Source organism: Anser anser (genome assembly GCF_964211835.1).
Source record: "Anser anser genome assembly, chromosome: 1".
Classification (NCBI taxonomy): domain Eukaryota; kingdom Metazoa; phylum Chordata; class Aves; order Anseriformes; family Anatidae; genus Anser; species Anser anser.
This window is the reverse complement of record NC_139720.1, coordinates 119094256-119107910: the sequence shown is the minus strand read 5'-3', so window position 1 is coordinate 119107910 and position 13655 is coordinate 119094256. Positions and strand designations below refer to the sequence as shown.

The following is a 13655-nucleotide window of genomic DNA, read 5'->3' as shown; positions in this document are numbered from 1 at the left end:
TTAAAAACTTCCGTCCTGCAAGTGGTAAACCTCCTCCAAATGGGAAATCGTTTCTTGCTTTCTCCTTGTGGATTTCTCCTTGCAACTTCACTCTGAAAGAGTGCAGGAACCTAATTCATCCCCGGGGTATCTCTACTGAGGTCAGAGGAACTAATCACCAGATTTGCTTCTTTCATGCTGAGGAAAAATCAAGCACAGTTCTTACAGGACTGGTCCATGGTGTTGTGCAGTGTTTGTCAGAGCAGCAGGCTACCAGCACGTATTAACACCAAGTAGCATGGGCAGTGGTATGGCCAGCTGCCTGTGAGACGTCAAAAGCGCAAGAAAACTCAGGGTCTCAGCCTTTTTGGATAAGAACTAGGTGTAAGAAGGGAGTCGGTGCAGGCTAGTTTGTTGAATGCAGGGTATCCCACAGGGGCCTTACACCCGTCCGTCCTATAGTTATTTAGGGATTAGATATCATGAAAAACTGTCAGACCCATTACATGCCATTAAAATGCTTTGTCCATCTTTTTTAGCGTCATTTCAAGCAAGATGTTGCAAATCAGCTGGAGTGTTAACACTGTGTGATATTTATATGCCATATTTTTCTTTTCAGTTTCATCCTTACCAGAAAGGCTGTTAAACTGGCCAGTCTCACTAAGGAAGAGAGGTAAGAGGTCAGAAATTGTAAATATTTTGGATACAAATCGGTTGTCTGGAATGCTTCCCCACAGGCGTGTATGTGGGTTTGTGTGTGTGTGTGTATGTAAATACGCACATACTCAGTGCAACTACAAGTGCTGGAAATCGGGGTGAAAATTTAGCTTTTAGCATAAACAGGCCAAGACACTAACACCGATATCCATGCAGTTATGGTTATTTCTGAGTTTCAAAGTCCTGCCTGCTCTTCCGTTTTATGATTGATCAGCTCTGCATGTGCATTGATAAGACTTTCCTCAAGACGTTGCCAGGCTGCACCCCACTGAATGATGCTTCATCCCAGGAAGAGATGGAGCACTGACAACCATAGTTTTGGGTTTCCTTCACATTTGGACTGGGCAACAAAATTGTTAAACCTCCATGCTTACAACAGTGTTGTTCCTCTGTTAGTCTGTGGCATGAACAAACAGTACTTTCTAAATGTGATTTTAGTATACATGCAAGTGAAAGAGGAGTTCTGCTTAGGAATGTGAGTAGCATTCTCCGGCTCATATTTTGTTCTCAGGTATAGTAAATCTGTAAGGATTTCATTGATTTATATTATTTCTCTTCTGGTCTTACATCAGTGAACAGGAGAATGAATTGGCTCCGCATCCTAAAATAACTGCACAGAGATTTATTTTTTTAGAGCTCATTGCCAAAATTGGCCTTCATTTCCCATTCCAGGGTCCATTCTGTATATCACAGTTATGCTTCAGCATTTGAATATGCACACTAAGATAAGAACTGGAAATCAGACTTAAAAGCAAAGCAAAAAAATAACTTTCTTTCCTATGTGTTGCAATATGTTGTTTTTTTCTTTCTTTTTTTTTTTTTTAATAACAAGAGCAATAGCTTAGAGGCTTTTTCCACTTTTTTTTTCCTGAATATTTTTGTTCTCATATAGGAAGAAGAAAATCTGCGAGGCATATGCCAAGGCAATGGAGATGGAAGAGGCATTACATGTAAGACACGAATATTTGTTTTCACCTTTGTTATATGGTAACATTGCTACTTTGTTCTGGAGGATGAAGCCAAATTGCCTGGGACCTAAAATTGTATGTTGTGCCATAGAACCTGTACACCAGAGGTGAGGGCAGCAGCATCTAGTACAGGAAGAAAAGACCTGGGAGTCTCACTCTTTGCAAGAAAAGAAAAGGCAGTGCATGGTTTAATTTGTCCTGCATTTCTCTGTGGGAGGATAGAGCTTCTCTAGAAGTGCAAATGTTTGTTTGGTGTTAATGGATAGCATTAATCAGATGATATGACATTGTACCCTTAACCTGTTTTTTCCATCTTCAAAGGAAATTTGTTTTTTTCTTTCTTCTATTTCCAGTTTCTTTGCCACTGTTTCACTCTCTAATGTTTGCTAATACTTACAGCCAGTGCATTATGAAGAAAAGAACTGGACCATGGAACAATATTCAGGGGGTTGTTACACAGCCTACTTCCCACCTGGCATAATGTATTCGTACGGAAGGTAAAACAGAGAACGCTTTGCTTTCTAGTTTGCATTTCTTAGCTCATTTACAATGAGGCACTTTGTGCAACAAACTTAGGACATATGTAGGCCTCTGGGGGAACTCCAACCCTCTTTCCGCTCCCCTACACCCCAGCTAGTAAGAGTCTTGCTTTCGACTTTAATGAGAGCAGTTTCTCTTGTGACATTCAAGAAAACAAAGCACAGTCACAAGGGGACCTGCTACAGCTACAAAACCTTTCCCCACAAGTCAGGCCACTTAGAGTATTTGCCACTATGCAGTATTTGCATGTTTTCATTATACCCTTTAATGCTTTCCGAGGTCTTGAAGACATGCATCTTGGACACAGGAGGAATCTCCACTGACTGTGTTGGTGGAGCATTGGGTTCTGGCAAAGCCCATTGAGTCACATAACCAGGGGAAGACACGAAACCCGTACATGAAAACTCATTCTCTCCTCCTGCCCAGCAAAGCCTCCCATGCCCTCCCCACACAGAACTGCTGTATTCCTAAAGGAGCGTGTTCAATAATACTGATTAATATGTGGTGTATCACTGAAATGCTTGTGGAAAGCACAGTTCAGCACCTATTGGGAACAACCAGACAGATCACGTATCGAAAACCAAAGAGCAAGCAAATCATGTAGCACATGACAGCGTGAGCTCTTTAGCATGTTCTCCTCAGACTGTCCATCGTGGAGCTACACCCTGCCTCTGTGCCAAGATGTGAGTTGGGAAGCAGTCATCCCATGCACAGACTTTTTTGTATCAATTAAACTGAAAGCTCGGGTAGTGATGGGTGAGGTCTCCGGCCTGCAGTTGGATGGGAACTGTTAGAGCAAGCATGTCCGTCCCTGGGAAAGGCAGCTCACTCCCTATGGCTGAGTTGACCAGGATCCTTGTGCAGCTTTGCCCAGCTGAGGGGCTGGTTTATACCACCCTACAGGGCCAGATGCAAATCCCTGAATGCAGACGCCTTCATCTGCCAGCCTCTATTGGCAAGCAGCCAGGCAAGTCCACCACCCTGAAGAGAAGCTGGTATTGGTGACCCCTCGCTGAGAAAAACATCATTCATATCCCATTGTAATGGCAGGATAACAACAAAGCTGCCATGCAGAACACATAAACCTATCAGCTGCACTGCATTTCTGGAGGCCGTTAAGATTATCCCTTATCCCAGCACTAAAATAAGGCTCGTATTATTTTGCACAGAAGCTGATTTATGCTTTGGATTTTCTTTCTCAGATCTTGTGTCTGTGTACAGAGGCAGGTGGGTGGTTTTGCAGGGACAACTTGTTGCGCTGTGCTCCCCAGCCCTGGTCCGCAGGGATTCTGGAGAAACCAAGTTGAGTGCTCCATCAAAGCCAATGAATTGCTTTAAGAAGGATCATCGCCTTCTTATTACTTGTCATCTGACATTCTCCATTTGTTTTGAAGGATCATTCGCCAGCCAGTTGACAGAATCTACTTTGCTGGCACGGAGACGGCTACCCAATGGAGCGGGTACATGGAGGGGGCCGTACAGGCAGGAGAGAGGGCAGCCAGAGAGGTACAGACTGTTGGCATGGATCATCTCTTTTAAAAGGCTAAAAAGAATTAAGTACAGCTTGGAGGGTCTCATTTGGTGTATCGCACACTGTAATTGGGCTGGGGCTCCTAGAAGTGGTGAGGAAAAATCCTGGAAAGGAAATTGAGCCAAAGGCTTTCTTTTTTTAACTTCAAAAACTGTTTAAACTTTACTTTGTTTGTTATTGAATAAAGTGCAGCCAAAATCTCACAAGAAACTGAACATCACACACTATGTGGCTGCACTAGAGACTTAAAACAAAGCTCAAGCTATATACCTCATGTCCCGATGGACAAACCCTCCAAACTGATGCAGCCCTTAGATATTCCACCACAATTTCTATCATATTAATCACATTAAAAAAAAAAAAAAAATCAGTCATTACAAATGTGTGCGGTTATTTCCTGTGCAGCAATCTGGAAATCTGAGCATTATTCAGATTTTTGATCTGTCCCTTCTGCTTCTCCTTTCACCAGAGAGTATAGTGAGCTCGGCTTTATGAATCCATAACGGGTGGCTCTGATAATGTCTAAATCTCAGAATGACACACATTGGGCTGGGTTCCCAGTCACAGTAAAATCTCTTTACAACTGTCTGGATGGAGGGGAAAAAAACGTCTTTAAAGGGTATACATTACAATTAAAACTGCTGTATGGCAGAGCCACAGAGTTGTTAAATAATGGAAAATCAGCCCCTTGCTTCCCTTTGACAGAGTATCAAATTCACCTTATAATCTTCATTGCTTGCTCTGTTTCAAGTAACCTAATTTCTCATTTCTTTTCTCTGTGCCTGTGAGCAGCTGTTACAAAGTTAGCTGTCTCTTCTGGAGACATTAATTTGCCCCCAAGAACCTCCATGATTTTTACAACCAGTCTATTGTCAAAAAAACCTTGATGAACTTTGTATGTTCTGAGTGTAGCCAAGAGATAACTTCGTAATAGTATGCTTTGAAAGCCCAGGACTTGAATATCTCCTCTTTCTAGTTTGGAAGCGTTGTTCCCAACAGGCTTTGTGTCCAGAGCATGTGGCACTATGCTATTTCTCAAATGTCATGTGAAAAAGCATTTTTACTTGTACTCAGGAAGAAAAATAAACATCTGGAAAAGCTGTAGTTCCTTTGGATTTCTGTGTGTAGGCCTGCCTTTTACACACAGGGTGAAAGAGTCTGTGAAACTGTCCTTGTGTTCTTAAAACATTGGTTAGGCACACACATAGCCATTTGATCACCAGCTATCATATTTTTAGGCAAACTATCAAAACTCCCTCCTTCTCTCTTTGCTGATATAAGCAGACAAATCACTGTATGTTTTCTGGTTCAATGCACTTTCAGCTAGTCATAGTTATGCTTTTTCTCAGTGTCAGCTTGCTCTGACTTGCTGTCTTTTTCCAAAACAGAAAGTAGTTGGTGTGGTTTTTCACATGTGGTACCAACGTTTTTAATTCTAGATTTTACACCGTATGGGGAAGATCCCTGAAAATGAAATTTGGATGCCAGAACCAGAGTCAAAGGTGAGTGACTTTCTCGTTGTCACCAGAAGAGTGAACCCCCTGGTTGGGCTGCGGTCCCTGTGATGGTGGTTCCTGTGGGACCTGTCCCTCTACAAGATTTTAATTACCTCTTGTGCTGACAGTATTCATTTTTTCAACTTGTCCAAGGTATATTGTTACCTCTGGTTAAGGGGTGGATGACTAAGACCCATAGGTAGCTCCACATTGACTGTCCTGTGGCGTTACGGGCCAACATAAAACACGTGTTTCACGACCATGACCCACCTTCCCCCACCTTACGTGGCCCTCAGGAAAATCTTGTGATCTCCCCAGCCTAGTGGGAGACATTTACTGCATCCCCTCACACAGTGAGGGAGAGTCTGTGGTCATACACATTCCTCTCTCCTCCAGGATGTCCCATCCCGACCATTTACCACCACCTTCTGGGAGAGGAACCTGCCGTCTGCGCCGGGACTGCTCTGTCTGCTTGGGAATACTGTTTTTTTCACCTCTGTGGCTGCTGCAGGGCTGTTTGCCTATAAAAAGGGACTATTAATTCGAAATTAGTGTGGACTAAATGGCCAGTTGAAGCTGCGTACTCACTCTTCATCCCATTTACCAGATGAGGGTTATTTTTGGAGAGAAGCGGGCTGGAAAGGGCAAAAGGTATTCTCCTTGTGATTTTCTTTTTAGTGTCATAATTAATGCATTAAATCTACTGCAATTGCTACCAGCAAAACAAACTTAAATCAACTGTGGGGGTATTTTTTAAATTTGCCTTTTCCTTGTCCATTTGTTTTGATTGGACCCGTTAATATCAATGTTATATTCCTAACATAGGGAAGGCAAAATGCAGATTGGACCTTTTCCAAAAATCAAAGAGGTTTTGGATCATGCATTCATTTCCACTTGCTGCTCTATTTTTTGCCACACGAGTTAATAAGTACTCTTATGTATTCACCTCAGTTAGTGTCTCAGAATATTTGAGGTTACTTCTGTAGCATCCCTGCTGCACGCAAGAGATTAGCATGCCAATCAGACATAGAATTGCTAAATTAATTTCCAAAGGCATTTGATTAATTATTGATCATCACAATTGAAACTTAACTGTGAGCAGGATGAAAGGAGATAATTAGCATGAAGTAGATCGCTAAACAGTGAGAGGAGACGCACGGGTGGACTTTGTTCCACCTGCTGCTGAACGAATAACTATGCTTTATGGTCGCAGAAGGTGCGTAGGGCAGTGAGCCTCACGCTGCTGCAGTTCTTCCACAGAGCAACTCTCAGTCGCTTCCTGGCCCAAGTGCATTCGACCCAGGCTGGCCACTGACTGTTAAAGCGGAGAGAAGTGAATTAGCAAAGTTGAAGCCCCTCTGACTTGCAGCAGATGCTGGCTGTTATTTTCAGAACATCAGCAGTTTCCTGGCTCCCTGTCAATTCGCTGTCCCTCATTTTGCTCATACTCCATACTGCCTTCCTACAATAAGGAGAAATATATTTGGGGCTTGAATTACTGCCTTGTAAATTACAGTAATTGGATGCATCTGCCTGTTCCGCTGTTATTATGTACATGACACACTTAAAATAATCAGTTTAGTGTTAACTGAAGTCTAGAATATATGTTTCACAACGTACCGTCATTATGCGGTCTTTTTGCCATGAAATGTGACCATTGTATGTGTCCATGGACTCAATTGTCATTCAACATCAGTGAAATGTGCCTTTCAATAGTCCCGAAACCTTGATAAGAGGATCTCTTCTATAAACTTTTCTTCATATTCTTTCTCTTGTGTCATTTTTTGTGAGTTCGTGCAAGGTGGTATTTCTCTGCACCTGTGTTAAATCATAGGGCGTATCACATACAGCAGCCAACAAACCCTTGCTCTGCTCAACGTGGTCTGTATGCGTACACAAAAGTTTACACAAAACAGACCTACCTACCCAGAAAGATGACTTCACTCCTGCTCACCTCTTCAACTACATTCGTATATCCTCTCACTTTTTTTGTACAAAAGCTTTGCAGACCCCGTAATTCAGTGCAGACCAATCGCAGCCTATATGCTGGCGGGCTTAACAACAGAAGCTCTTCCCAGAGGGAAGGAGAACTTCAGGCGGCCCCTTGTCATCAGGCTCTTTTCAGATGTGAGCAGGTGCTCAGAGTGTCGGAGTCAAGCACAACACATAAAAGGTACAGCTGGTACGCATCTCCTGAGCTACTTTCTTCATTGTTCCCAGCCATGCTGTGTGAGGATCAGACAGCCCCTACCAGTTTCTCTGGGGAAAGAAAACCTGACAGATTATTTATGAGACTATCTATGTTTTCAGTTTCAGCTTTCCCATCTACCTTGAACTTACATATGTGCTTCGTGCTCCTTTCTGCACTGGAAAGAAGAGAGTAGTTTCAGCAGGAAGCAGCAATGTTGGATTTTGTGGTATTAAACGGTCATTTTTTCTCCCTCCACCCCAGCCTTTACCATGCAGGTGTTTCTGTGCACAAGGACTGCCTCTGTGCATGCAGCCTGGCATTGCTGTAGTGCGAGCCTGAGGCTTGTGGGGGGAGCACAGGCTGTCTTCTGAGACATCTTCAGCGTTGTAAAATAGTTCTGCACTGCTACATCCTCTCCCCCTGGGAATATTTCCACCACCAGGAAAATACTGCCCATACCTGTTCCAAAACATTCACCCATATGTGTATTTATGGCAGTTAGAGACGTTCATTTTGCTGCTGACTTGAATCTTCTGAATTTCACAGCCATAAACAGCTTCTGTGCAATATGCCTGTGGCCTGACACTGTCCAGCTTTGCTTTCCACATCACTCCTGCACGTTTCCATTGCAATTTGCTTGGGTTTTGACATGCAAGTGCAATCCAGCTGAACCACTGGCAAACAGGGCCAGGTACAATGTTCCTCTCTGCACAGGAAAGGAGCACGTCTCACTGCTGTGGGAGCGGTAAATGGTGAATGAAGTGAAAGAGGGTGATTAAAACTGGCATTTCTGAAACTCCTGCAGCTCCCAGGCACTGTGCTGCTACAGGAAAGGGCAACGTTTGTGACTGTCAGAGATCACAGACCTGCTTTCATGCCTCTTTTGACTATCAGAACAATTTCCCTGTTTAAACATTAAACATCAAGCTTAAATATTAAACAGCCAGGCATCTTTCTTAAACCAATTTTGAAGCAGAATGGGACTGAGTTAATCACTACTGACAGCTCTCAAAGAAGCGAGCTGTTGCCATCATTAAAAAGGCTGAAACACAGTGGAAACACCTCTTTTCACTGGGAACGGAGCAGAGACCTCACCAGGCCGAGCGATGGGAAAGCCTTCGACAACCCCTTCCAAGGCTGGGGGTGCTTTGGGCACCATTTGTTGGAGGAAGAGCCCTGCACCCCCTGGCAGATGTGGGGGATGCTCTGTCTTCTCTGAGCGAGGGGTGAGATGGGAGAGACAGGCAAAGATGGGGCAGCCAAGGTGCACACCAAGTCTATCAGCAGCTGGGTGGGAACTAAATTGCGTTTACACATTTCTAAGGGCACAAGGACCCTCAGTTTGGGTGTCAGTCTCCAGCTCTCCCAGGCAAGCCACCAACCACCTCTTGCTGCCCACCTCCTTTCAGCCCCGCTCCTCTTGGCTGCAGCCCCTGCCTGTGCAGGGTGGCACTGCCATCCCCTCCGTGGCCGCCACCAACCAGCCCCATGAGGCTGGGGAGCTCCAAGCAGGATGGGCTGGCAACTCACACCCATCTGGCTGGAAACCCACCGTGTGAGAGGTCTGGGAAGGTGTCTGCTTCACAAAGACGAAGCACTGGATTGCAGGGGCTGCGTGCTTCAGCTCGGGGGATGTGAACCTCCCACCAGTGTGGGCAGCATCCATCTAGTCATGCTCCTTGTACAGGGCAAGGAGGAGGTCTGCCCACCTTCACCCAGGATGCTAAACGCGGCACATCCAGGTCTAAAAACCACACTGGGCAAGCAAGTGCTTGCAGCCTTCAGCCCGGTCTCTTTGATAGTCGTTCATCAGAGAGACTTTCCAGTTCGTGTTTGATCCGGCCTCCAGTTTCATGCTGTTTGATCTTTTTTCCCCAGATCAAACACACTTCCAACTGTAGGCAGAAATTACCATTATATATTTGAACAAAAATACCGCCCAGAGGGGTGTGCCCAGCGCTACCCACTCACAACATACAGGTTTCTGGTCACTCTCTTCCCATGCCCTATTGACCAGGTTTGCTGCTTAACACCAAGTGCTTTTCTCTGGCTACAAACCATGCCATGGGCAAGCTGGATGCTGGTTATATGTGCTTTATACAGAACACAGCTCCAATTTCCTAACAGCAGCACCAACAAGTAGAAAAATAAAGAAAAATCCAGAGGGTCCTTTTCTGTGGAAAAATAATTTTTGTTGGTTCTTCTCTCTTTCCTTTTGGACTGTTTCTCTTTTGGCTGTTTGAAATAACCAATTTTGCTTGTAAATGTTCCTTGCAAGAGTTGCTTTCCACATGCACACACAGAGAAAGCAAATTTCATCTTGGTGAAAATCCAGAAGGGGAAATTAAATATGCTCGCTGTTAGTGAACTGTAACTTTTCCTTTTCCCACTCAGCCCCTGCACTTGGCAATCAATGTTTTCAGCTCCAGTTGCATTTGCTGTTCTGCTTTTTTTTTTTTTTTTTTTTTTTTTGGTAGCACTTGGCTTCTGAGTTTCTGTTCTCTCTCTGTCTGCCTCTTTTTACTTTTTATAAATTTTATTTTGGCCTTACCTTACATAGCAGAGACAGATTAGCCTGGGACAAGTAGGAGGAACAGGGGAAAAAAAAGTTTCCCAAGGAAGAACACATTATTTAGGAAAGGAAAAAGCTCCACCACCATTTGCAGTGCAGCACGACAGGTAGCTCATCCTCCCTCTAGGACTGACAATAAAGCAAAGGCTGTAATTACAGTTTGTGCTGGGGTTTGGCCTTCCACGTCCAGACCATTCACGTGAAAACTCCTTCGATTATAGCCTGAACACCATCATTTTCATCCAAATATGAACTAAATCCGGTGAATGATAAGAGGCAGAGCCTGGCTTTTGAGGGGGACAGCTCCTGATGCGCACCAGCTGCAGACGGCTGGCTCAGGGCTGGCCGCCGCCGAGGCTGAAATCAAGGCTGCCATCTGGTGGCTCCGTAACCCCGTTAGTTTGTCATCTCACAGGGAAAATCTGGGCGCTTTGCTTAGCAGAAAGGTCTCGGCGTTTCTGCACATGTTCTTACAAGTCCTGTTGGGCAACCAAAAACTATGGAATCAAAACACTGAAGGAAAGGGATGCAAGTGGTCCCCAGCTTCAAGGCTTCCCCAAAAGGGACAGCTTACGTCTTTGCAGCTGCTTGTCAGCATGAAGGAGCTGGAATAAAAGCATGAGCACGGATCTAAATGCATCTGAACACTCCCCTCTGCTGAGAAGGGGTCACTTCGGGGCAGTGCACTTTATCGGGACAGACAGAGGCATCGGCTCAAATACACCACCTCTGGAAAGCACTCTGGCCAAGCTCCAGCTCATAAAGAAGTGATTGGGAAATAACATACTTTCTAATTTAGTTTAATATTCTCATTCTGTTTGAGGGTGCCCAGGCTGGAGCAACGTCTCTCCTTGATTTTGATGAGGTACAAGCACGCATTTCAATTGTTTCAGATAATGACTGTGCAGCCCGATGGAGCTTGGATCTGGAATAGTATTTTCCACATCTGAAATTATAATGTAATTTCTGCTAAATGCAACGCTGCTGTGCAAAGTGTTTTCTTACAACTTGGAGCATATGCAAATTGTTAGTGAACAGCCTGAGAGCTGACATGGATGCCTCAGTGCATTATTAATACCCTTCCTTTTCTCCCTTCATTCCCACCTAAGCATTAGAGCATATTCGAGTGCAGTGTAGAATGCCATTAGACAGCAGCCATTTGACAAACCCAATGAGCCAAAGGCTGCTGTTTCTGCTGGATACCACGTCCTTGAGTGCTTCTTCAAGTCTCTGCTGTGCTACAGAAATAGCACCAACGAGACCCTGAAAAGTTACCATTGACCCTCAACAACAATAGGGCCATGTGGAGATGAGGCTGGGCTGCATTTGCTCTGCCCCATTCTGCCAGAGGTCAGATAAACAGATCACTTGGATTCCGATGAGACTTTTTCCCCTGGAAAGACGGGGCTGGAGCCTGCAGAACCTGATGACACCAGATGAAACAGAGCTGGATGGGTAGTAATTATTTCACTGGGGCCGTTCCACTACAGAGTGACTGTAAAAGTTCCTAACAGAAAATTCCATGTGCACAGCAAAAACCAAACCTGAGTAAAAGCTAACAGCTCATCACTTCGAAAACAGAAAAGGTCTCTCTCACATTCTGTCAAAACACAGCAAGACTGATGTTAACCTACAGTGGATGCAAAAGCTCAAAACAATTGTTTACCTCTTTCAGCAGTGCCAGGAAGAACGGAAAGCTGGGATGAGCTAGCATGATGCCGAGTAAAGACCCAATGGACGAGATCTTTAATGTATGTTTTACAATTTATCAGAGCTATTTGAAATTCTTTTTTGAGCTTTTCCTAGTCCAGCTTCAGAATAGGTTATTGCTGCTCTCTGTAGAAAACATGCAAATGAAAATCAGTTACAAATCCTGTTACATGGTTGTATTTTTTTTACAGCTTATCTTAGCACTTAGCTACTGATGGCTTTTCTAGCAAACACCACAAATACCCTAACTTGCTGGAATACCATGCCTTTATTTTTCTTTCCAATGACCAACAAAATCATTGTATAACCTTTCTGCATAGAGGGTAGTTATGTGTTAACACCCTGTACGTGCAGCTACCTCTTAACATTTGATTCATTAACTGGGATCACAGAAGCTTCACAGCACCTACATTACTCCTGTTTGCATTTCTCCTAAGCTAAATATCCCAACGAAGCATTTAAGTGCCTAATTGTCATCAACATTTGGTGGGACGTAGAAGGTGCCTCACTTTATATCCACAGCACATCTATGCCACCTGCACGGGGCTGGTTGATGGCACAAGGCCTCAGGAAGACCTGTAGCCTTTTGAGGCAGCAGCTGGAGGCCAGACAAGGTGCCCTCAGATGTCTGAAGGCTCCTGAATTGCTCTCTAGGTGAGTAGTTATCATATACTCCTTGAAAATATCTAATTCTGTTATTAACGTCTTTGCAGACAAGTGAAACACATGTATTGGGTATAAAATCTCCTATACTGAGTTAATTCCATGTTCCCATGTCTTTGAAGTGCAGAACCAAGATACCGAAGCTGGAAACCTGGTCCATGTAGGTGTCCTTCTCCACCAAGAGCAAGAGCAGGATGTGTCCGTAGGCCTCTTCCAGCCTTGCATGGGCTGAGCCTCTGTGCAAGGAGTCCATCTCTCCCCTTCACACGCAGAGAATGACCAGGAAGACCAAACCTCAATTCTCATATTAGAAGTTTTGGATGATTTAGTCAAATGATTTTCATACATGTAGCTGTTCTATCCTCTCCTAAACAATGAGTGAGATTTTAAATTGGTTTCTCAGGAAACCATATTAGTATCTGCTATAGATGTTGCACAAAATATATTTTTGTATTAATCTGGATACATTTGAGCAAAGAGTTGAAGAGAGGGTTTAAATTTGATCCAAGGCAGCAATGTTTAAGAGTCACAACCATTTGCTAACCATTTTGAGGGCCTGTGAAATGCAGTGTTGGTTCTGATGCATTTATTTGCAGACATATGCTTTATAAAGCATACAGTGCATTAGTGCAGGACATTTACTTTCGTGGTATTTGTGTTCCTATATAACTTGTCAGTAATACTGACAGTTCAGCCCATACACAGAGCACTGCATGCTTTCAATGTGTTTTTCACGTGGATGGTTAAGCTTTTTCCAGTATTCATAGACAACCTTTTGGTGAAGCACAGGTCCCTTCCAAAGGTCATCTTTGTTCCTCAGTTACAGCCGTGCACCTCCTACCCCTGACTCCTATCATCAGCTACAAAATGTGTCCCTCCTCATTTGTGTCCTGGTAAACGAAGAGCTGTGCTGCAGCTGGGTAGAGATTCTCTCTCTAGCGCTGATACTGAGCTGCTGGATGAAATTAAGGCAATGTTTTTGCCTCTCTTTTCTTCCAGGTTTTTTACATTTACACCACATAGTATTTGGTACAAGGTCTGTTTCTCCCTATGTTCAGATGGAGACACTCTAAACCCACCTACAGCAATAAAAAATACTTCTTGAGTGTAAGACTGTCGGCCACCTATATGTTAAGAAGAATTATTGCCAAATGTTGTTCTCCTTCTTTACAGAATTAAAGATATCTCACTGTCTTCGATGTGAAATGTGTTACTAAATAATACTCACCATCACAACCAAATCAATAGGGAGGTTCTGGATCCACAAAATAAACGCCTCAAACAGTAA

General features: G+C 43.9%; 1 protein-coding gene across 1 annotated transcript in view; it reads left to right on the top strand.

Moving 5' to 3' along the window:
- The window catches only part of LOC310903592 (amine oxidase [flavin-containing] A-like), a 37370-nt gene extending 30371 nt beyond the window's left edge, over positions 1-6999 (top strand). Inside the window, exons 10-15 of the mRNA XM_083847102.1 lie at positions 599-652; positions 1589-1646; positions 2064-2161; positions 3599-3710; positions 5175-5237; positions 5628-6999. Coding sequence (XP_083703228.1) covers positions 599-652; positions 1589-1646; positions 2064-2161; positions 3599-3710; positions 5175-5237; positions 5628-5783 — 541 coding nt within the window. The 3' untranslated portion in view covers positions 5784-6999. The remainder of the gene's footprint in view (positions 1-598; positions 653-1588; positions 1647-2063; positions 2162-3598; positions 3711-5174; positions 5238-5627) is intronic.
- The last annotated feature ends 6656 nt before the right edge of the window (positions 7000-13655 follow it).